Below are 23175 nucleotides of genomic sequence, written 5' to 3'. Positions count from 1 at the left end.
TGAGCCTGAAAATCTACCCCCTCTGTGCAGCACAAAGTCAGAATCAGCTTGTTAGGTGAAGCTTGTGCACGCATACAAGGAATTTGAATGCAATTTTCAGGAAAGTAGAAATAGACATACAGCAGAGTAGAAGGACGACAAGCACAAAGGTATATACAATAGAAAAAACATACAATGTCTGTTACTGTGAATTGTAAGCAAGAACACAAGTGCAAAGGTGCAGGCTGCAAATAGATAGAATAGATGGATTTTTCTGTATTTCACATTAACCCAACACCATACAAGCAAGCAGGTGTTTTGCTTGTGTGCTTGCTTGTTATGATGCAGCTTAGTTTTCATTTTCAACCCAGTGCATCATCAATAAAACATATTATTCATGTAATTTGTCTGCTGTTGGAGATCGAGTAAAACCGTTTCATTGATCATCATTTTTGCATTAATGTATCATCTGTCACTATTTGATTTGCTGGATTAACAGATATTTTATCCATCAACAGGTTCTTAATGGATTTCCAGAAAATGTGTGACATAACGATATATACTGATATCATGTAACTAGATCTCATATGCCATGATGGAGAATTTTATCACCCACTCCTACTCAACCAAACCTTGTTCATTGTACAAAACATTCCACTAAAATGTGTCTAGCAAGAAAAATATATTTTTGTTTGAAGATCTCACTTTTAATAACACATTTTGGACACTGCACACATAACAAGCAAAAGATGTTTTGGATGCCAGAATATGTTCTCATTCAGACCTGTGAGAAGCAGTGAATATGACTGTGTGTGCGTCTTATTCCCTACTGTGTCAGTCATCCATCCACTCAACAAGTGCTCAGCAAGTCCACAGTGCATGATCAGGAGCAGAGGGGAGTGTCTGCCTGCTTTGTCTGGCTGCTCGCCAGAGGTCAGAGTTCATGGAGCAGAGCGCAGTGTCGGGGGAATAAAAGACGAAGCATCCTGACGCATGGCGAGGCTTTTGTTGTAGCGTGGGGGGGCACAGCTTCTGTACATATGGCAGCAGGGACCAAGCAAACATAGAAGCACTGATGCACACTGCCACTGTCTTCATTGTCCCCGTTCAGTTTATGTGCTGCTGATGGAGGGGCTTGTGCCGTAAGTGTGACGAACATATCGCCTGCTGTGAAGTCTAACAGGGACGCATGTGCACACAAAGGAGCGGAGACCTGTTAGAGTCAGCCACAGCAACACATTCAGACAAAGCTAATGAAGCCCGTGTCTTTGTCTGCCTGAGCATGTGTGCACACAGTCATGTCTTATCAGACATTATGCAAGACTATAAAACATAAATATCAACCGCTTTCACCGCTTAATACGATAAAAATGACACCTTTAAACCACAGAACAGTTTCCCACTTCACTCCCACATTGATGGTTCCACTTAAATTCAAGGCTTTCTGCTGTAAGAGCTTCTGCAGGATGTGTGAAGTAATTGACTTGAAGCCACCGAAGCAGGCCCAATAACCATAAAGCCTGCTTCATCTTTTAAATCAAAGAATCAAGAGCTGACAGTAATGCTGTATATAGCACCGTCTGTGTGCACAAACAGCCCTACTGAAGCAAACTTTGGCTGTGCTGCCTGCATCAGCAAGACCTGCGAGGCTGCTGAAAGTGCTGAGTGTGTCAAATTCTGCTCAGAGTTAAGGGCACATAAATATTACAGGTGCTGGTCATAATGAAGATGAGTTGAATGCTGAGCTACTGTAACAAAGCCAAAATGTGGTGCGTGACACTATATTTCATGATTTTCTCAGTCAGGAAAGATCACCTCCAGTGTTCATGTTGAGCTTTTGGACTTAAATAGCTTTGACTAGATAATACACATTGAACACTTGAGTGTTCACCCCTAAAAGTCCTGCAATCAAAGCCTTACTGAAGTAAAAGTATGTAATTTAAGGATTCGTATTTGTTTGGAAGTACTCATTGTGCAGTAACATAGTCCTCGTCAGTGTTTTACTATATATTATTATAATATCTGATGTTTTTGGATTTATATTACTGCTGCATTAATGTGTATGTTGCATTTTACTGCTGTAGATGTTTAAAGTTGAGCTAAATCTAACAACTTTATGTACTGCTGAGTAGCTTAATCCACAGCAATGTATCATGTTCTCTAAGATCATCATACTGTATGTTTGCATGGTTGTTGTCCTGTGAGAAGCACGTATCTCTAAAAAAGTTAACTTTCCATGAACCCTGTTTTCAGATTTGAGATGATGAATTTTCCAGCTAATCCAAGAGCTTTTTAAGTAGTTTATTTAGCATTTTCTGACTTCATCCTTCAGTTTATCAGAAAAAAATAAAATCACATTGAAAATCAACACATTTGGAGATACGTGGTTTTCACTGAACAGGAAGGGTATGAAAATTTGTAATCTGAAAAGTAACTAGTAACTAAATCTGTCAGACAAATGTAGTACGGTAAAAAAGTGCAATATTTCCCTTTGAGATGCAGCCGAGTAGAAGTATAAAGTTGTGTAATACAGAATACTCAAGTAATGTAAAGTACCATGCATGTGTTCTTAAGTACAGTACTTCAGTAAATGTACTCTGTTACATTCCACCATTGACCCCTGATCAGAGGATGGAAGCTGCTGTAAATACATCCATAGAGTGAAAGTAATAAATTAAGTTGGGTTTGTGTATTGTTACTGCTAATGTCATATATTCAATATTTTACATACCCATGGAGAGCCGTTTTAAGGATGCATTAAAAGCGAGCAGGTTGAATTTTATTGAAATACAAAGTACAGAAAAGTATAAAGATCCCATTATTCAGATTAGTTCCTTAAAAATGAAACATTCTTACATACATAGTATTATTGGATGGCTGTTAGTAGTAACATATCACAACATGGGCCATCACAGACCTCTAGCGGCTCCTTGTGGACAAAAATGTAAAATACATAATTTTTCTTAAGCAGGACTGATTTGTTCTCTCAAGGAGAGCGTTGAGTGAGTGATGTGACAGTAAAGAAAGTGAGATATATTGTTTCACTATCACATATTTGTCTCTTAATCAAGCGAGGAAGTTTCTTATCAGTCAAGAAGAGGCTGAGGAAGAGTAAAAAAGTGACAATAGAGAGGCATTGGGTGGAAGTGGGCCTGTTATCATCACATACACATTACATTCAGTTTTTGAAAACATTCGAAACTTTTCTGTAAATCTCCTTCTTGCAGAATCAATGACATCTTTTGTTTGATTTTTTTTGTACTTTAATTAGCTAAAATGTTTTTTTCTTTTTTTGATTGAATTATTTCTTGTAAAGTGTTGTTCAGTATATTTATTCTGATACTTTTGTAGTTTTACTGAGTAAAAATTGTAATGCATGACTTTTTCTTGTCTTTCTTGAGTATTTCTTCACCGTGGTATTGCTACTTTTACTCAAGTACAAGATCTGAGTACTTCCCCCACACCTTCCACCCGTTATATAAAGAAGTACACACTCCGGCCAGCAGGTGGCGGTGTGTGACCAACCATTAAACACTGTAACAGGAGGAAGGACAATTTGAAAACAGGCTTGAACTTGTGGTTGAGTCGAGTTGACTAACTGTAACAGACACACGCTGTTTAGACTGGTTGTTTACCATAATAATGACAATGGAGAGGAGCATAGGGACAGTTTCAGCTATTAAAGCTTTAGGGTAAGCAACGTTTAACCGGCGTAACGTTGTTGTTTACCGTGTAGTCACCTGCTTTCATTTGTCATAGCAGTAAAGCTAATGCGAGGTGTAAGTTCGCTAACTGTAATTTATAAGCACTTCATTGTCAGCATGTAACGAAATACATAATTTAGTATCAATATTTTGGCCTTTCCAGCATGTGAAGACGCTTACCGAACTGCGACAGGTAATTTCACCTGTCGTGTTTATTTCCTGTTCAGGTACCCGGGCGGTTCCTGCCTCACACGGTGCAAATGTGATGAACTTCCCTGCCCGCTGCTCACCTGGCTGACTGCAGAGCTGAAGACTGTCTGTCCAGAGCTGCAAGGTTTGTTTTTTGTTTTTTTTTATCATAGACCTCTATCTGTTTCTCTGCCGTGTTTGATACAGTAAACTAGTCCAATCTGCCCTTTTTATTAGTGTACATACAGTAGAATAATATGCAGGGGTGTTTTTAGTTATTGTGGTCCTTTTATTTGAAATAAACTGTCTGGTGACTGAGATCTGTTACAACTTGAAAAGCAGCCTAGACTTGCAGCCTAACATGTATGTGTATTGTACAATGCAGTTGCAGTCTGCAGTTGTGCAGTAAACCAATGTCAGCTTTTATATATATATATAAAAAAGCTGTACAGAAAGGTTAGGGTATTTTATTAATGGTATTCTTCTGTACTTGTTACTAACTGCTGCGTACATGTTGTAATGCAACTGTGCAATTGTCTTTTTTTTTTTCTTTTTTAGACTCAAACAGGTCAGGTGACGTCTTGCTGGTTGGAGAGCTGAGAAATTTACTCTCAAATGTGTTCTCTCCCCTCGCCGTGCTGACCTCAGAGGTGCTGGGGCCGTCCACCCTCAACAAAGTCACTGGTGAGAAATGATAGGAGTCCACTGGGTTCTGTTGTAGAGTTGTGTTTAAGGTAATAACAGATGATTGAAGCGCCCATGGATTTGTACATTTCCTGCCCAACTTATGCCTAACTTAAATGAGGGGTGGATCATCTTAAAAGTCTTGTTCAATCCTTTAGAGTTCCTTGTGTCAGAATTGCAAGCAGCTCACATAATCAAGCATAAAGAGTTGCATTCTGAGGAAAAGACAACACAAGCGGAGTGTGAAAAAGAGCAGCGAGTTGAAGATCACAGCCATGAACTCTCTGAGGAACATGAAGATGGTAATAAAGACCAAAGGAAGGCGGAGATGCAGGCAGAATGGATATTACTGCTGCATGCCCTTGACATGGACGCCTCCTCTCAATTTACAGATTTGTTGACTGAGGTAAGTCTGATATAAAAGAGACTGAGCTTTGTATAAGTCATGATTAAAAACTGAGAAGCACTGACGGGATTTAAAAAATTCTTGTAATGCAGGTGGAGTCCAGGCTTGCTCGTCTACCATGTGGAGACATGATGAACCCGCTTCTTAACACCAGCCTCACCGCAGAGCAGTGGGTATGTTGCCAGGCCTGTTACCAGCTTATTATACATCATGTGTAACACTAACATGAGCCATTCATCCTGTTTGTCCTTTGTGTTTCTCAGATGCAAGTTAGAAAGATCAATCAAGTTCTGTCAGAGGACTATCAGTGTCGGCGACAGATGATGATCAAACGCTTTCAGGTTACACTGGAGTCATTTGCGTGGGGAGAAAAACAAAAGGTAAGCGTGCAGAGTCACTGTATCTGTTAGGGTGCGCTCACTTTAAAAATGGTCATACCCTAGTGGGTAACCTGGTTGTTAGTTGGGTTTTTTCAGTGCCTTCACTGTCATCTTTTTTGATTCTGAAAAAGATACAACATAATAAACAAGAGTTACACCAAAGGTACTGTAAAAACAAGCCAATATTATAACAGGAAAACTGGATTTACATTTGACTGACACTATACACTCATTGTCAAATGAGTTACGTTGTGCTTCTTATCAGGAAGAAACAAAGTACAGCCAGTAAATGATCGACTTCAAGTCCCTTCACAAAGTGCAAGACAGTAATTAATCTAGTAAACATGCCTGTGGAGATCATAAGAGTAAAAGTAAAATGAGCAAAATAACAGTAAACTGAGTATTTAGTTTAATATCACTGAACACCAAGGAAACCAGGTAATTTTAACATTTGAGAAGTTAGAACCAGTGAATATTCTGCTTTTTTTTTTTTTAAATAAGTCATGGGTTTACAGCCACACTAGACATTCTGTGAGGCAGTACTTTAGCTCAGCACTGCTTTGAGATAAAGGCCAACATCAGCATGCTCACATGCTCACAATGACAACATTAAGATGCTAAAGTTAAGTAGGTAAAATATTTACCTTGTTGGCTGTCTTAGTTTAGTGTATTAGCATGCTGACATTTGCTAATTGGCACTAAACATAAACAGCTGAGGCTAATGGGAGTCCCATTAGTTTTGAAGGTATGTAGTCATAAACAACATAATAAAGTATTGGACAGATTGGAATTTTGTCCTCGTGGTGGCGCTGTAGGAAAATCACAAAAGTCATCAAGCTTCATCGTCTGGGAACCGTGAATTTCTGTGCAGAATTTAATTTTAATCCGTCTGATAGTGTGGATTTAGTCTGGGCCAACCAGCAGACTGACACTTCCTTACATCAACCACCAGCGTGGCTAAAAATCAATGATTAATCAATAATTGCTGCTGGCTACTTTTCTGTCAGTTGACGTCTTCACAACTTGTTTCAGCTGTCGTAAAATATATCTGTTGCTGCAGCAGGTGATCTGGGGACACATCTGGAGCCTCACTGTTGTCATGTTAACAGCAAAGTTAAGTCAGTGTTTTACTTGCAGGAGCGCAGTGAAGCTCTGGCATCAGTGCCTCCTCTTTCATCCCTCGTCATCTCCTCCCGAGTCTCCCTGTCTCTTCTCATTGCTGCCAGGGAGGATCAGTCCATCATTGAACCAATTAAGGCTGGAACAAGCACCTCCGTCTACAAGGTACAACTGTAAATAGCTATAAACCATGCCTGTGATTCTGAAAGAAGACATCTCCAGTTAATGGTTTCTAATTTTACCCTAGAGGTTGATGGGCAGTGTACCAGACAGAGGAGGACGACCAGGGGAAATTGAGCCACCCATGCCAGTGTGGGAAAGTCGAAGAGCAAGAGGAAGCCATTCAGGACGAGGAGGTGGACACCACCAACGACGTAAATTTTCAGATAAAAAGAGGAAAGGAAAAAAAGACTAACATGTCTTTCTCTTTGAGCTTAACTGCTTGATTTGAAAAAAAGTGATGATTTTTCTTAAGTTAAATCCTTATAATGAAATTGTGGAATGCTACATATGACATAATTTTAAGGTTGTAAATATGTGTATTATTTGTCCACAGACATACCTGATTGTAAATCCCCCCTCCAAAAAAAGCATGTCATTGCTATAATGTACTGGTATATGGCCAGATATTTTTGTTGTTATGAAAGAACAGAATAGAAAAATCATTTTTGGTTTTCCACATTCATATATTGGTTTGTTTACTCAAGAATAAACCTGTTAAACAGAAATGTACTGTTATGTTGTGTAATGTAATGTGTAATGTTGGTAATGCTCTTATGCTTAAAACACCCTAGCAGTGACTCTTTAATAACCAGTTACCATTTAATATTTAGCTATAATTTTTAGTGAGAAAACATAACACTGATGTCAATTATATTTTCACTTACTGATTTTACAAGACAACTGAAAGACTCACTGGTTTAGCTCAATTTGTCATCATGCGCATGTTAATAATTAAATGTAGTTTAGGCTAATATAAATTCTAATCCACAAGTTACACAACAAAAAACGACCTGTAACTGACGCAAGCATCCTTGTGACCATGATACCGGAAGTCACCCGTGAGACAAATGATGTAACACATAGAAAGTTCCGGATTAGCGGAAGGTCAGAACATAATATCTGCGAGCGAGTGTGAAGAATCGTCTCTGACTTTTACCAGCCAGGAAACTCACTAATATACTGATAATTTAAAAATGCCAAGAGGAAGCAGAAGTCGGACATCCAGGATGGCTCCTCCAGCCAGGTAACGGTAACATTTAATCTTTAATGCCATTTGTTAAAAGCTTTCAGCATGGTGTGCAACGTTAGGCTAACGTAGCAGCTAGCTAGTTGTAACGGTAGGCTAACGTCGTTGCTAGCATGTTTAGGAAGCCAGCTACGTAGCATATGCTAGCTGGGATTGTAAAGGGCATTCCCTATGATTAACAGCTAGTGAATGAACTAATAAAGATTATATTTGTACATTTAAATGTATTCCTTTTGTAGGGAAAGCCTGTTTAAAGTAGTGAAGGTCACATGATGATGATTTTGTCTGCAGCACATCTAATGCCCAGAGGAAACCTTATATTCATGACCTCAAGTGACGCTATGCGCCAGTGTCACATACAGTTCACACTGACTTGCTATAGCAATGAAATTTGTTTCTGTTTTATCACTGTTCCACTCTTTTAATAGCCTTTGTATAAGATTCATCTAGTGCATATACGTGTTCTTTAACTGTATAGCATTTTAAGATCAGAAATTCCCTGTTGTCAGACATTTGTCCTGATAAGGGTCTTAAAAACGGCAGATTGTTTCTTTTGGCCCTCTTTTCTCAACACTTGATATTTTTGGCCTTCTTGAACCTTTGCATTAGCAGTTAACAAGGTCGAACTTGAGTCTTGAGAAAGCAACTAAGAATACAAGTGATTTTTGAAAACGGATACGAGTGCGTACATGTAGTGTCAATTGTTAATTATACTTTTAAAATGACTTTTTCTTTACAGCCGAGCACCACCATCACCACCACCTGTGGCCAGAGCTGCACCTCCTCCCTCCTATGCCCCGGCTCCAATGCAGGCTCCCCCATCTGCTGTGGGTGCCCCAGCAGCACCCAGACAGCCCGGTATGTTCGCCCAGATGGCAACGACCGCCGCTGGAGTGGCAGTGGGCTCTGCAGTAGGACACACCATCGGCCATGCCATGACTGGAGGCTTCGGTGGAGGACACTCTGAGCCTGCCAGGCCTGATGTCACATACCAGGTAAATAAACAGCCATAGGACTGGAATAGCTTCAGGGCAGATTAGTGTGTCTGAGACGTGTTAAATAGGACTTCAGAAACAAAAAAGCAGGTGTGTGTGTTTTGTGGATTTGGTGGAGGAGGAAAAGTAGTGATGAAACAAACATCACATTTTCTGTAATCCACAGATCAGTGCGTGCAATATATGAGTCTCGTAAACAATCAACAGTTTAAAGCAATACAAGTAGTATTTCTATTATAGTGTAAATGTCTCGACTAGAATATCATCCTGTAATTTGAGTCAATGCACCTTTTTGAGAGATTGTTTTCTTACCTTTATTACACTTTGCTTTTAGTCTAGTTTCTGTTGGTGGTTTTATTGTGTGTACACTGACAACTGGATTATAGGAGGTGTGTTCGGAAAAACAGGCAAGTTGTTGAGAGAGAGATTTTGTCGAGACGGTGAAACTGGTTTTCTGATGCAACAAAACTAACAGTAGCAGTTAACCTAGTGTAACATAGACTGCTTGTATATATCTGTAATGAAAAACCATCTTTTTGGAAAAATCTGTAAAGTTTAACCATGTGTCATATATCTTAGCATGTGATATATCTTTGAACGTTTCAAAGCTTGCATGATACATCAGTATGTTAGACATGTCAACATGTTATAGATAGATATGTCAAAATCTCTGGTAGTAGAACATGTCACTTCTTATCGCTGTGTTACAACTTGATTGTTGATGGTTATGCAGACTAAACTCAGTTTTGGGCACAACCTGCAATTGTTCCTTATCAGTTACAAGAAGTTGCTTTTATAATACCACATGTACAGCAGATGTGTGTGAAGGATCCCATCATCCGCCTTGTATCTTTCAGGAGCCGTACCAGGGTCAGCCCGTGTACCAACAGGAGGCCCCTCAGCAGCAGCAGGCCTGCTCCTATGAGCTCAAACAGTTCATTGATTGTGCACAAAACCAGAGTGACTTCAAACTCTGTGAGGGCTTCAGTGAGGTGCTCAAACAGTGCAGGTTTGCTAACGGTGAGTGAAGGGTGTCATGTTGTCTGGCCCTTTGTATGGAATTAGATTACACAGGGATTTGTAGCTTATTGAAAGGAATGTCTGACAGTCCAACAGTCCACTATTGGATGACTAATGTAATTTTCTTTGGCTTTGAAAGACAAGCATAATTTAGGTTTTGTCCTTGCTCTTATTGTATATCAGATCAAACCATAGTCTCTGCATGTTGTTCTTTGCTGTACATTATGTTTTTAACTTTTAACTTTACCAAATAAGTATGGTTTGCATAAGCACTTAGTCATTCAGACATCATAGCCAAATGACTTTGCACTATGCATGTCATGGATCTGATGTAATATGTTGCAGTACCAAGTGTGGCCATGAGGAGGAGTAGCTTTAAAGGCTTTCTAAATGCCTCATATTGCCAGCTTTTCTTGTACTGTAGATTTTTCTAATTTGCCAAATCAATTGATGATAGATATGAATGATGGCAAGAATGAAAACTTTTCTAATTAACCTTTTATTTTCTCTACAGGTCTATCATGAGACTGAGACCAAACCCTGGAGAATTAGGAGGGCACAGAAACTGAAATGAGCAACCATATGGATACCAAGAGGGTGTAATTCACAAGAGATCAATAAACATGCTTTTATTTTGACTGCTGATTATCATCAGAGAGCATCATTGTATTCATTTTTCAGGACAGTGCTGCAGAGTTTGTAATAATAGTCGTATAAATAATGTTTATATATTTTGGTGTTGCATGCTTTGATTTCAGTTGTTTTTCATTAGCTTCAGTGCTTTTAATTTAAAGTTTATCTCATATAAATATAACCACTGGTTATTAATGACATCTTGTAAATCCACCAGCTTTCACCCTCTAGATAATGGCCATCTGTAGTTTGCTGCAAATTGAGATTTAAAAATAATAAAGCACTTGAATCATAAAAACAGCATACTGTGTGACTATTTAACTGCCTATTCAGATAGACCATATTATTACATTGTACTATTATAGAAGCATTTCTATTTTTACCTCCAGTCTCTTAAACTAGGTTTGAAGAGGAGTCACCACAGGAGTCCAGCACCTGTCCTGTCACTCCAGCCTCAGTGCAAATCAAATAAACCGTGAACGAGCTGAATGTTTCGTGTAAGGTAATGCTGGTAATGTGCAGCAGGCCTGTCTCTGCACGTGTCATGGCGAGCACAGGAGTTGCAGGGTGTCATTTGGTGGATCTGGTTTTTGTGCGGACACGCGTTCAGACCGTGCTGCTGCTGCTGGGGAAGCAGCAACTTATTTTTGGCATCTGACATTAAAGCTCACCCTTCGCGATGGCAGCGGCCACAGCTCAGCAGCGGGCTGTGACCGGACCTCTGTTCGTCCTCTGCTGACTCACAACGATGGAAAGCCTCTGTAGCAGGGACTGAGGACACGGTGAGTGATCCCCCGAGCGTCTCTTTTTCTTTACGCATCGCTTTATTAGAGCGCGCAAAAAGTGACATCGTGACGGGGTGAGGCGGAGGTGTAGCTCGCACACTGTGGCAGACAGCTTCATGGTCTACACCCGGCGACATGTCGGCTGTGGCGGCGCGTCGGGTACGGGAACTTCTCGTTTGTTCGCTCAGTAGATCCTGTTACAAGCGAGCTACTTTAGAATACCTTAACTGTAAATGCATGAAATTTAATAATTTAATTTAATCCTCAAATCACGGGGAAGCTCTGTTGTTGCTCCTCAATCATTTATCTCAACATGGTGCAATATAAAGTACATTTGTGAGTTTGATTTCATGCTGTTTCACTTCTGCTCCACTTCAGTTGGAACATATTGTGCTTTTTACTCCACTATATTATAAAACTTCAAGTATTGTTGCAGATGAATCCAACCAAGAGTACGTGAAGTCGCTATTTGTTTTCTCAATTACTGATTAGTCAATAATGAAAGGTCAAAACATAATTTAATCAAGTGCCCGTGAGCATTTGTCACAGCTCAAGGTGGCTTCTTCAAATTGTTGTTTCGTCTAAAACTCCAAAATATTTAGTTTGTAGGGATATAAAACAGGGACGAGCAGAAGATCTTCATGTTTGAGAAGCTGCAACCAGCAAATGTTTTTACACTTCTGCAGAAAATATGACATATACAAAGAATCACTTAGCAGCATAGTTGCTAATTAACATCCTGTCAATTAACTAGCTGATCAGTCCACTAATCATTTCAGCTCAACAGTTAATGAGCTTCACCATGACCTGCTGCAACATTCAAGTGCTGCCTACGCAATATTGTACCAGCAATGATGATTAATTAACTTGATAAATAACAGCATGAACACTGACAGGCAACCTGTTGTGAGCTGTAAGAGGAGAGCAGTTGTGCCGCCTGGGAGCTGAACAGCCATCATGACCAAAGAGGAGGAGATCCCCGACTGGGTGGGAGCCCAGGAGTTCTATGACAAGTATGAGACCAAGGAGGTGCTGGGAAGGTATGTTTATAAAGTCATACACCTGCCTGTAGCAGCAGTTGGACCCCCACAAGAGGTCCAAGTGAAATCTGAGGAGTCATGAGTTCATAAACTTTTTACTGAGGTAATAAATGAAGTGAGAAGTGAGGTCATTTTCTCATAAGCTTACATACCATTGTACTTCTTGCAACCAGTGGAGTCGCCCCCTGTTGGCCATTAGAAAGAATGCAGATTGAAGGCACTTCCGTATTGGCTGCACTTTTCAGATCCAAAAGCTTTGCCCACTATGTACACAGTCTGTGATTGTTGGTTTCATTTGTGCTAAGACTGAAGTTTGCCCGGCAACCAGCAGAGACTCCAGGAAGCTGAATTTTGCTACCTTGAGATCTGTTTCCACTCTTTGTGCTCAGCAAAGTTAATCAGCTGCTGGCTGTACCCTCATAATTAACTGTCAGACATGAAAGTGGTATCAATCTTCTGATGTAACCCTTGGCAAGGAGTGAATGACTGTATTTTCCCAAAATGTCAAAGTACAGACAAAAATGTGGGAACCACTGGCCCACAATACGTTATGTTTGGTTATTATAGTTAAAAAACACACATTTTTAAAATCTGTGGTTCGGAAATTCACTTTTTTTTTTTTTAACAACCCAGTAGTCATGTGATTTGACTGAGACTTCAGTTTGAGTAACTATCACTGTTGGTGTGGACAGTACAGAAACTGGTTTCCCTGAAGTCCCTGAGAAAAGCTTTCCTCCTCATTGTCATTCCCCGCCATCTGTCAGATGGCGGTGCTGTTACGTAAGCGCAGTGTTCAAGGAGGCTGCATTCATTAACTTCAGCGTGTTTTGGACAAAGGTTTAGTGTTGAGAGCTGCCCGGGATCGGACGGCACGCTGTTAGGATTACGCAATTTCACTCGCATACAGGTCACAGGGTCACCGGATGTGGACAGTGTGTTCCGCTCTAGTATTCTTCACAGGCCTCAGTCGGCTTCACACGCAGGGGGCAGAGAGTTCGTTTAGTGTCCTCTCAGTTTCCCTCTAAAGTGAGTTTCCCTTCCAAATCTTTGACTTTATGATCAGGCCTCGTTCCAAGTGAAGGATAAAGCTACTCTCCCATAGATTAACGTAGTCTAGCACAGGATGAACATGTGTGAAACATCTGCCTGTGGCACATGACGTATCACAGAAACTTTCAGTTTGCTGCTGAAATTCCTGCCTTGAAGCACACAGACATGCTGGTTTTTTTGCACCAACACGACCCTTCGAAGAAAAAAGCGACCTGATGAAGCTGCAGATGAAAAGCCCGCTGTGTTTTTCTCTTCCTCAGGGGGGTGAGCAGTGTGGTGCGCCGCTGCGTCAACAAACGGTCGTCTCAGGAGTACGCGGTGAAGATCATCGACATCACCCCCTCGGACAAGATGACTCCGCAGGAGATCGAGGAGATCCGAGAGGCGACGGCGAAGGAGATCGACATCCTCAAGAAAGTGTGCGGGCAGGACAACATCAGTGAGCACCTGATTTAAAACGGCGTGCATCAGCAGCTTTATGAAAACATGAATCCACATTAAGAGGCGTATAAAACTCACAGCTTCTTACACAAAGCAGAGCAGGGTTTGTTTGTCACTAACGTGTTCGAGAGGTCAGCTGTGAGAGGGGTTGGCCTTTGCTCTCAAGTGATCCACTGATCAAGGCCTGATCAAATACTGACCTCAAATGTGTCTCTCCTCTCCAGTTCAGCTCAAAGACTGCTACGAGTCCAAAGCATTCTTCTTCCTGGTTTTTGACCTGTAAGTGTTGTCTAGTTTCTCAAGCTGGTGAATTGCTAATTGCTCAAGCAAGCAGCAGCTGTTCAGAAGTTGTGTTTTCTTTCTCCCTCAGGATGAAGAGGGGCGAACTTTTTGACTACCTCACAGAGAGAGTCACTCTGAGTGAGAAGGAAACCAGGTTAGGGAGACTTTTAGTTAGTTGAGTTTTAGCGATGAATTATCCTGAATGTTTAAGATGAGTTTGGTGTTTGCTGGTTTTAGGAAGATCATGCGGGCCCTGCTGGAGGTGGTCCAGTTTCTCCACAGCCAGAACATCGTCCACCGGGACCTGAAGCCTGAGAACATCCTTTTAGATGACGAGATGAACATCAAACTCACCGACTTTGGCTTCGCCGTGCAAATCAGGCCGGGACAGACGCTCAAAGGTCCGTGAAAGCAGCATTGCAATATTTTTCTGAATCAATTTAAGCTCATTTTGTATAAAGAACGCTGAAATGTTCAAAGCTGTTGACAACATCAGAGGTTGACTGACAAATGAACACAGCAGAAATTCTTTCCCTAGCATATTCAGCCGAGTATTTACGAGTGTCCTGCTCGAATAAAGTTACTGTGTTTACAGCCTACAGTGCAGCCACAGCAGCTGCTGTCGGTCGGCGGAGAATCTGGGTCTGGTTGCGCAACATGCCTCCATCTCTCTTAGCTGCTCTCACAAAGGTTAAGATGCAACAGGACACTCAGACCTATTTTGCTGCACTCCCAGAAAGTGACCTTTCAAACAGACGTGTCGAAGAGCATCAGATCACCAGCAGTGGGTCAAATGTCTAATGAGACTACTCATCATCATAGCATTTAGTGCGGTTGGGAAACATGTACTGTGCATTAGTTATAGATCTGGGCGTGCACGCTTATCTGCAGTTACCATGCAACGCATAATCTGAAAGGTGTCATCAGGATTAATGTCTAAACGCGTAGTGAGGTGAATAATTGTTGGAAAGGTGTAGGAAAATGATGTTACAGATGTTCTAGTTAGACAGAACCCAGTGGAAGATGTGGAACGTTACTGTATTTGAGTGGGTTAAGTACTCTGCTGACAACAGACCTTTGTTCACGTGTCAAAAATAAACCTTTAGTGATTTTTCTGCTGGAGCCTAAGTGGCAAAACATCTTTTTTCAAGTTATAAATGTGGGTTTGACGTGTCTGTAATGCAGAGGTGTGTGGGACCCCCGGATACCTCGCTCCTGAGATCATCGAGTGCTCCATGGACGCAGGGCATGCAGGATATGGTACAGCTGTGGACATGTGAGTGTGCAGAGACAAAAGATCCCGTGACGCAGTACAATGTAGACACTTTGTAAGCTTGATTTTCCTCTGGTTTGTGCAGATGGAGTTCAGGGGTGATCATGTACACGCTGCTTGCAGGCTCTCCGCCCTTCTGGCACAGGAAACAGATGCTGATGCTGCGCATGATCCTGGCCGGGAACTTCGACTTCTCGTCTCCAGAATGGGAGGACCGCTCTGACACCGTCAAAGATTTGGTAGGCTGTTTTTCACCTCACATTTGGTCCCTCTCTGTGACGTCAGAATCCGGAGCTGCAGGAAGGTTTGAATCAAACTCTGCGTGTGGTTTCCTCAGATCTCTCGGATGCTGGTGGTGGACCCAAAGCAGCGATTCACAGCTGCCGACGCTCTCAACCACTCGTTCTTTTCACAGTATGTGGTGGATGAAGTACGACAGTTCAGTCCATACAGGCGGTTCAAGGTGAGATGTTTTTATGTGACAAAATTCAGACAAATTCTCAATTACATTCACATACACACGGCATGGCGTAAATGTTCTGATTTATTTCCTACCTTCCAGTGTTGGTGTTGGTGGTTGGTTCAGTCCTGTATGTTTTCATTAGATATCTCCTGATATCTTATTAAATTTTGGCCATATTAGAGTTTCACAGTGTTTGCAGCTAAATTTTAATATGAAATTAGTTTAATTGTTCACTGAAATGAATGAAAACAAATGGTTGCCTGGAAAATAGGACATCAACCCCAAAACTCCTGGAGTATACTTCAGAATGATAAAGCCGACGCAGCAAAACTGTGTGTGTGGACCATGAGTGTGTATAAAGGTTTTTAATGTGCAAAACAAAGCCCTGCATTTAACACATCTGCAGTGATTTTTCCCTAAACTTTCTCCTTCAGGTCATTTGCATGACTGTTCTCGCCACAATGAGAATCTACTGCAACTACCGCCGCGCCAAGCCCGTCACCAAGGAGGTGATCATGAGTGACCCGTACGCCGTCAAGCCCATCCGCAAGCTCATCGACGCCTGCGCGTTCAAGATCTACGGCCACTGGGTCAAGAAGGGCCAGACTCAGAACAGAGCAGAACTCTTTGAGAACACTCCCAAAGCCATCCTGCTGTCGATGGCGGCCGAGGCCGACGAGCCGCTCCACCACATCTGGTAATGAGCACGTCAGGACACATCTGCCGGAGCTTTGTGGGGATGCGCTTCTACTCTGTGTGGCTTTTTATGCCTTTCCCCAGTGTATAAAAGAAAGGAACTGGTAAAACATAAACCACTACAACCAGACAAGGTTGACATAAGTTTGTTGTTAACATGGAGAGCATGTTTATTTTGCTCATGAGTAGTGAAATGCAGCATTGGGATTGATTTACCTCAGGAGCTGCAGAATGTGGCAACAGTGCCACTGTTCAATACCTTGATTCCTGTCCTAGATGTAGATTAAAATGAGTGTAAAAATAACAATTTAGTGGTAAAATGGCAGTTTAGAGATATTTAATTTCAAATGTATGAAACAAATTTTCAGGTTTTCTTCAAGTTCAGAGTTTAGTTTTTAACTTTAAATGATCACGTTAAGAGTTTACTGGAGAATCTCTGGTTTTATAAGCGATGCCCTGCAGCATCATGCTACTGTGTTGTCAGAACTGTGAAGCCTTGGCTTAGCAACCAAAGCAAAACTTGTGGAACTGATCAACATAATTTGGCTGTTTGGAATTTGAAACACTGAACCTGCATACTTGAAACGGCACTGACTTGCTTATTTGTGTACTGCATCACTATTTGATCGTTATGCAGGATGTACTGAGCTGAACTGACAGCAACAGCTTCAAGGGAAGATGATGGCACTTTAAAATGTATGCTATGGATTTATTTATTGAAATGTGCATTAATCTAAAATCCAAGCCTTGTTATTGGAAATGCATCAACTTTTTGTGATGCATTGGAATTTTAAGACATCGGGTCTGTATTTTTCTGTCTTTGTCCAACAGAGTAAGCTTAATGGAGAAAACGAATCCACCAGACCCATTTTGATCACGGATATACATTTATTGTAACAGAAGAGTGACGGCAAATTCATATCCACAACGTCTTTCGCACAAGTATCTGAGGGTAGATGGCGTCAGGTTTTAGCACAAGACGCTGCTTTCCCTTGTGGAGCTGTGAATAGAAAAACAAAGCATTTAAAGTTGAACAGATCACAAAGTGTGATAATAGTCAGTTTGACTTTTAATTTATTTCATGTTCTTACCATGAGCAAAGAAGCTGTCAGTATGTTTTTCTCATGCTCCTGCTTCAGAAGCAGACACTGGTTGCCCTGCAGAATTTAGCAAACAGATGAAAAAAATCAATGCAAAAAAAATATCAGGAATGCTGGCAGAGGCGTATCTCTTCTTTCAGAGTGGATCGTTGTGCTCATTCCTGTACAGTTGCATGAGGCTGAGGGAAGCACTCATACAGTGACGAAGCAGATATGAGTCAAGGCTTTTGCATGGTGTCTGACTGTATCCACCACGGAACAGCTGGAACAGAATTCGGCCATGCCTCAGAGGTAACTTTCTCAGTGCTGGGAACTATAATGAAGGTGCTTGTCAGTGTGTCTATACATACCACCGTCAGGCCTTTCTTCACAGCCTGGAAGTCAGTTGTAGCAACCTTGTTTCATTGGGCCTGTGTGTGTTGACCGGCTGCACGACTGAGCCTGCATTACTGCACTTCTCCATGAATACATATCTGGACAGATGCTGGAACAATAAAAGCACAACGGAGTCTGAGAGTTGGTGTATTCTCACTCAAACAAGAAAGTAGTTTCAAAGGGAGAAAGAAGGTGGTGCTGAACAACAATGCGTTTGATAAATCTGCAAGTAATTATCACACACATTGGTTACAGCTTCATAAATGAGTTTCTGTTTTAAATTGCTTATAAAGTGGACTTGTTGATTGAAAATTGATTAAAATGTCAATATCAAAGTACACATGTTCAAGATAGCCACGTGTCTGTATTCACTCTGACATGAGAACGAGGCACACAATCAGCACTCTTATCCTGTTGTTGAGTCAGTGTGTGAAATCAATCATTTAGCATGGTGTCTGACTGTATTTACTATTTCAGGAGTAATACAGAATTCGGCCATGCATTCAAACACGTTGTTATTATCAAGTATGAGTTACCTCTCCATGTTTCAGGATCACCAATCCTGTCTTCACACGAGGCATCTGCAATGTGAGTCAGTGCTCTGCAAGAAAAGATGCGCATAAAGCAGATGCTTTCATTTCCGATGCAAGTTTTAAGCCTATTGACACAACTCAACATTCTTACAACACTAGAATACTGATGTTATAGCGAAAACTGGCAGTTAAATCTACGATTTAACTTAACTATTTCCAACAGGCCTCCAGGTGCGATGCACCATGTGTGCCACATGCTTTCCACAAATTGTGATGTTAACCAAAGCATTCATCCTGAATCTAACACAAATATTACCTGTGCTGAGTTGCAGTCTCGTGTTTTCATTGTTCGATTTGAACCCAGGTCCCATTTTACAGCTGACCTGGACAAGTGATAGCAACATTGGAAAATATCAACGCACTGCATTCCGCCGGCTTCATCATAGCGTGCTAGCATCTTTCTGTTAGCACAACTCTTCTTCGTTTCCGTTTACTTCTTTTTCTTCTTCGTCTTCTTCTAAAATTGTGCACCACTACTGCCACCATCTGGACAGAGGTGTTGACTGCAAGACCTAGAAAATCATTCTTTCAAGGCTACTTAACTTTAAGGTCGGTTTTTAAAACTAAACCAAACACTGTAAACCATCGACAAAATAGCTTCCCGCTGGTGACAATAATCATATCTTCCACCAGCATGTTTCTTCACTAAAACCAGAGAACCCCACTATTTAACCCTGTGTGCCAAAATCTCTTCCTTTCCCAATCCCACCAGCAGAGTTTATTACTCCAATATGAGCCACTGTATAAATAAATTTGCTAACAGTTTTTATTTTTTTCAAGTTTTTGTGGATTGTTTACTCTTTGGACAATATTGCGTAATCATCCTGCCTGCTTTTTGTGTGTTTCTTAAACTTCATGAATACTGCAAGCTGAACATATATTACCACTTCCACAGTAAAACTTATTTTAAATACTCATTCATAAAAAAACAATTTATCTTCTGCATTTGACTGTATCTAAGGAACCACAGGATGGCAAAAGCAACCATTTTCTCTCCTTTGGATGCGTGTACCATACTGAAACACGGCTGCATTTGAGTGTAAGTATTTAGAATTACATTATATTATAGAATTAGATTTCCTTGATTGTTCAGCTTTTGCAGGCTGCTCATTGCTGCTTGCTTGTGACATTTTTTGAATACCTAACCCTGACAACACAAGACAAAGTTTGATGGCAGGTAGCCTCGGACCATGGGAGCTGTTTTCATTGGTTAACAACCAGCATTGCCAATGAAAATTCACCTGACTCGGGCAGAAATGCGAATGTATTTGTTTTATCAACATCACATTTAGTCACGTTTGCCATCATCTTTCCTTACACTCTAATGAACGGCCAGGTGTACCAATGGCTTCTGCTTTAATGCCAGTAGACCTACTTTAATACACTTCCTGTAATGATAACTAACGAAATGTGTTAGCATAAATTAGCCGTTAGTTGATCGTTGATGTCGTCATGGAACTGAGCCAGCGGGTAGTGGGCGGTCCCTCACCGGCTTGCCCCTGATTGGCCGAGCACTCAGCGCTGTCCTTCCTCATCGGTGAGCTCATTGAGTGGTCGGCTAATGCTGAAGCTGTTAGTGCCTTACCAACGCTGCCCTTACCAGTAAGTACCCGAGCACGACTTGTACGTTTTTTAAAATATTTTTTTTTTCCGCGAAGACATTAGCTTCATCTCGAAGACTGACTTGTATCCAGGTTCCGGCAACTGAATGGAGTTTGTGTGAAGCGAATTGAAGCCCACTAGGCAGGTAACATCCCCTCAGATCCGATGCTAATGGTTATTCGTTAGTTCAAAGACAGACATTTTTGTGGCAACTTGCCGCAGTGAGCTGCTCGTTCATTAAACGAGCGGAAGCGGCTGGTTTGGATGATGCCACCGTCTTCTCATGTGTGCTGGCTTTTGCTCGCCATCCCGGGTCCTCTGCAGTACGCCGGGGGGTGACGCAATCCGACCAGAGGGTGTCCACAACGGCCTATCATATGCATCGTGTAGGCAGACCTTATGTAACGCACTTTTGCCTCACACGATCGGCCGGGGGTCTGTGTTTATTTGAGATGAGCTCCGTTGATGCAGAAACGTTTGCACACAGGTATTTCAGTCAATGGATGTATTTGCTGCTCCACTGCCTAGAAGACATCCACTGCACGCAGGGCTTAGTCAAACAATGAAAGCAGGCAGCTGCCGGACAAAATCACAGACATCAAACTCTGTTAGACCAGAGTTGTTAGCCCCTTTTTTCCCAAGTGCTGCTGTTGTCTTTGAGTGTCTCATACTGTGTGTTTGTCTTTTATTTTTTCCAGCATAATGGCAACACTCTCACAGACAAAGGAGCTCTTCCGGAGAGCAGAAGCTGTCTGTTTCGATGTGGACAGCACGGTCATCAAAGAGGAGGGCATAGATGAGCTTGCCAAGTTTTGCGGTGTGGGGGATGCAGTCACTGAAATGTATGTGTGTCTGTGTTGTCCACATAACATGAAAGTATGAGCTCAAAAGTACACGTTTATTATGATTTTGCCCTGGATTTGCACTTTTTTTAAAATATATATTTCATATTTCAGGACTCGCAAAGCTATGGGTGGCTCCATGACTTTTAAAACAGCCCTAACTGAGCGTCTTTCCATCATCCGATGTTCCAGAGAACAAGTGAACAAACTGATAACAGACCACCCACCTCAGCTGACGCCAGGTATCAGGTGAGTATGTGACCTTATTTGAGAAATGCCAGTCCTTCTGGACCCAGTATGTGAGTGTCTTCCACTCAGTACAGTAATATGAGTGTGCACATGAGATTCAGTGGCCATAAATCCATCACCTGAACTCACCATTTATACCATACTATTTGTAAAGCATACTGGTAATTTAAACTCCTAGAAGTGCTTTTTACAAGGAAAAAAACAGTTGATAGCCACAGTTGATAGATGAAGCCCATTGGTCCACATCCTGCGTTAACTATTTCCTGCTCTACCAAAATGTAAGGAAACGCTGCATCCATCTCACTTGAGTGTTAATAAATGGACATTTATCTTTCTCCAGGGAGCTCGTGGACCGTCTGCACCAGCGCAACATAAAGGTGTTTCTCATCTCAGGTGGCTTCCGCTGCATTGTTGAACATGTGGCCACTCAGCTAAACATTCCTCTGCATCACGTCTACGCCAACCGACTCAAGTTCTACTTCAATGGTAAGAGTGTCTTTTTTTTGTGTGTGCCTGAATCAGATCTCTTCCTTCATCTGGAGTGTCACAACACTCCTGTCGGCTTGTTGTGAAGCATCATTCTACATCCCTAAATGAAATGGTGTGTTTCCCAGGAGAATATGCTGGTTTTGACGAGAGTCAGCCCACAGCTGAGAGTGGTGGAAAAGGAAAGGTCATCAGCATGCTGAAGGAGAAGTACGGCTTCAAGACTGTGGTGATGATTGGCGATGGAGCCACTGATCTTGAGGCATGCCCTCCTGCTGTAAGTATTCACGTTGTGTTAAAAAAATGCATTCTTGAAAGCACAGCCACGCATTTTGGAGCTATACAGTGATGTCTCTCTCTCCCTCTCACCCTCAGAGTGCTTTCATTGGATTTGGAGGTAATGTCGTCAGGCCGCAGGTTAAGGAGCGGTCTTTGTGGTACGTGACAAGTTTTGGGGAGCTGCTAAAGGAACTGGAAAAGATTTAAAGATGCTGAAAGAGAACTGTTACTAATTTTAACATTTTATATTTGCACCCATGTGTGCCTCTTCATGGTTTTATCCAGTGCACAGGTTTCCTTCAACTCTTAATAGATTTTTATAATGAATGAATATGTTTACTAGTTTTTATTACTCGTGAGACCAATCTTACCTTCACGGGGATGTTGCCCTATTGATTTTTATACTAGAAGATACTAAACAAATAACCAAACACTGTCTATGTGGAGGGAAAGAAAATTATTTTAGATGTTTTTGCACTTTTGCATCAGAACCTTTTAGTTAAGCTAGTACAACAACTTATGGCATGTGCAATGAGCAAAAGAAATGTTTTAGTTCTGTATGGATACCAAGAGCTGTAACCAGACATGTCAGTGAGTGTGGTAACCTCAGTCCTGTAGAAAACATCAGCATTAAATATGAGAACATGCTGTCAAAGATGTTGTTTGAACTGCTTTAATCTGTGTCTCGTCCTTCTCTCTACACTGTCCCCGATGAACCGAGGAACAAAAAGACAAGATAAACATGCTTCCTTTACAATACAATCTGATATTACAATATGCAGCAGCATGACTGCCCACTTAGTGCCAGATTCACTCAGCCACTGGTGGAAAACTCTTGTTTTCAGAGTTCATCATACATGATAGTTATGCCCCTTTAAAACATGTTGGATAAAAACTTTTTTAAAACCAGGCATGCTGTCTTCACGAGAAAGAAGTAGAAGCCATAATTACAAACACAGCACCATGAAACATCAACATTACCATGACAGGGAACCAAGGAACATCCAGTAACAGCAACTGAAAGGAGTGGTTTGCAAAACTCCTTGATTTAAAATAGAAAATTATGAGGTTTACATTTTACACCGTATCATACTTTGTTTTCATGAATACAGAGGCTTTCTCTCACGTCACTCAGCAATAGCGTGGCTAACATAAAAGTGACTCTTATTTGCACACTTCAAACATGTGTATTCCAAATTTTCATTAAATAAATAAATAGCCACTGCATTGCACAGTGAGCTTCAACAGTACTGTTTCTCCC

The 23175-nt window shown here is 41.4% G+C and overlaps 4 protein-coding genes, 1 long non-coding RNA gene and 2 other non-coding genes across 8 annotated transcripts; 4 read left to right on the top strand and 3 right to left on the bottom strand.

Moving 5' to 3' along the window:
- Window positions 1-3534: 3534 nt before the first annotated feature.
- Window positions 3535-7180, top strand: im:7138535 (uncharacterized protein LOC797998 homolog). The gene is made up of 8 exons (XM_041941191.1): window positions 3535-3671; window positions 3911-4017; window positions 4431-4556; window positions 4715-4962; window positions 5055-5135; window positions 5226-5342; window positions 6480-6626; window positions 6709-7180. Exons 1-8 carry the CDS (start codon window positions 3622-3624, stop codon window positions 6874-6876), a joined length of 1044 nt encoding a protein of 347 aa, XP_041797125.1. The 5' UTR covers window positions 3535-3621; the 3' UTR covers window positions 6877-7180.
- Window positions 7181-7557: 377 nt separating this feature from the next.
- chchd2 (coiled-coil-helix-coiled-coil-helix domain containing 2) lies at window positions 7558-10661 on the top strand. The gene is made up of 4 exons (XM_041941136.1): window positions 7558-7707; window positions 8450-8705; window positions 9563-9725; window positions 10240-10661. The coding sequence occupies exons 1-4, from the start codon at window positions 7658-7660 to the stop codon at window positions 10248-10250; spliced, it is 480 nt and encodes a 159-aa protein (XP_041797070.1). The 5' UTR covers window positions 7558-7657; the 3' UTR covers window positions 10251-10661.
- Window positions 10662-11051: 390 nt separating this feature from the next.
- LOC121609098 (phosphorylase b kinase gamma catalytic chain, skeletal muscle/heart isoform-like) lies at window positions 11052-18085 on the top strand. The gene is made up of 10 exons (XM_041940644.1): window positions 11052-11140; window positions 12040-12183; window positions 13494-13672; window positions 13899-13953; window positions 14045-14110; window positions 14194-14357; window positions 15142-15232; window positions 15315-15468; window positions 15567-15692; window positions 16127-18085. Exons 2-10 carry the CDS (start codon window positions 12101-12103, stop codon window positions 16391-16393), a joined length of 1185 nt encoding a protein of 394 aa, XP_041796578.1. The 5' UTR covers window positions 11052-11140; window positions 12040-12100; the 3' UTR covers window positions 16394-18085.
- Window positions 17263-18853, bottom strand: LOC121609100. Its single transcript, XR_006006983.1, has 5 exons — window positions 18713-18853; window positions 18400-18464; window positions 17839-17972; window positions 17480-17545; window positions 17263-17388 (listed from the first exon to the last, which is right to left on the bottom strand). It is a non-coding gene; the product is annotated as an uncharacterized LOC121609100 (long non-coding RNA).
- LOC121609781 lies at window positions 17636-17772 on the bottom strand. Its single transcript, XR_006007013.1, has one exon. It is a non-coding gene; the product is annotated as a small nucleolar RNA SNORA15 (small nucleolar RNA).
- Window positions 18224-18364, bottom strand: LOC121609780. The gene has a single exon (XR_006007012.1). It is a non-coding gene; the product is annotated as a small nucleolar RNA SNORA15 (small nucleolar RNA).
- Window positions 18854-19994: 1141 nt separating the features above from the next.
- On the top strand, window positions 19995-22550 carry psph (phosphoserine phosphatase). 2 transcript variants are annotated; one of them, XM_041941024.1, is made up of 6 exons: window positions 19995-20058; window positions 20757-20900; window positions 21015-21149; window positions 21490-21635; window positions 21764-21912; window positions 22011-22550. In XM_041941024.1, the coding sequence occupies exons 1-6, from the start codon at window positions 20018-20020 to the stop codon at window positions 22119-22121; spliced, it is 726 nt and encodes a 241-aa protein (XP_041796958.1). In that variant the 5' UTR covers window positions 19995-20017; the 3' UTR covers window positions 22122-22550. The 2 variants fall into 2 exon arrangements, with proteins under 2 accessions (XP_041796958.1, XP_041796959.1); XM_041941025.1 differs by lacking the exon at window positions 19995-20058 and adding an exon at window positions 20081-20203.
- The last annotated feature ends 625 nt before the right edge of the window (window positions 22551-23175 follow it).

This window comes from Chelmon rostratus, chromosome 7, assembly GCF_017976325.1.
Source record: "Chelmon rostratus isolate fCheRos1 chromosome 7, fCheRos1.pri, whole genome shotgun sequence".
In the NCBI taxonomy this organism is placed as follows: domain Eukaryota; kingdom Metazoa; phylum Chordata; class Actinopteri; order Chaetodontiformes; family Chaetodontidae; genus Chelmon; species Chelmon rostratus.
The sequence above is the reverse complement of the archived record's forward strand: the minus strand, read 5'-3'. Positions and strand labels throughout refer to the sequence as shown.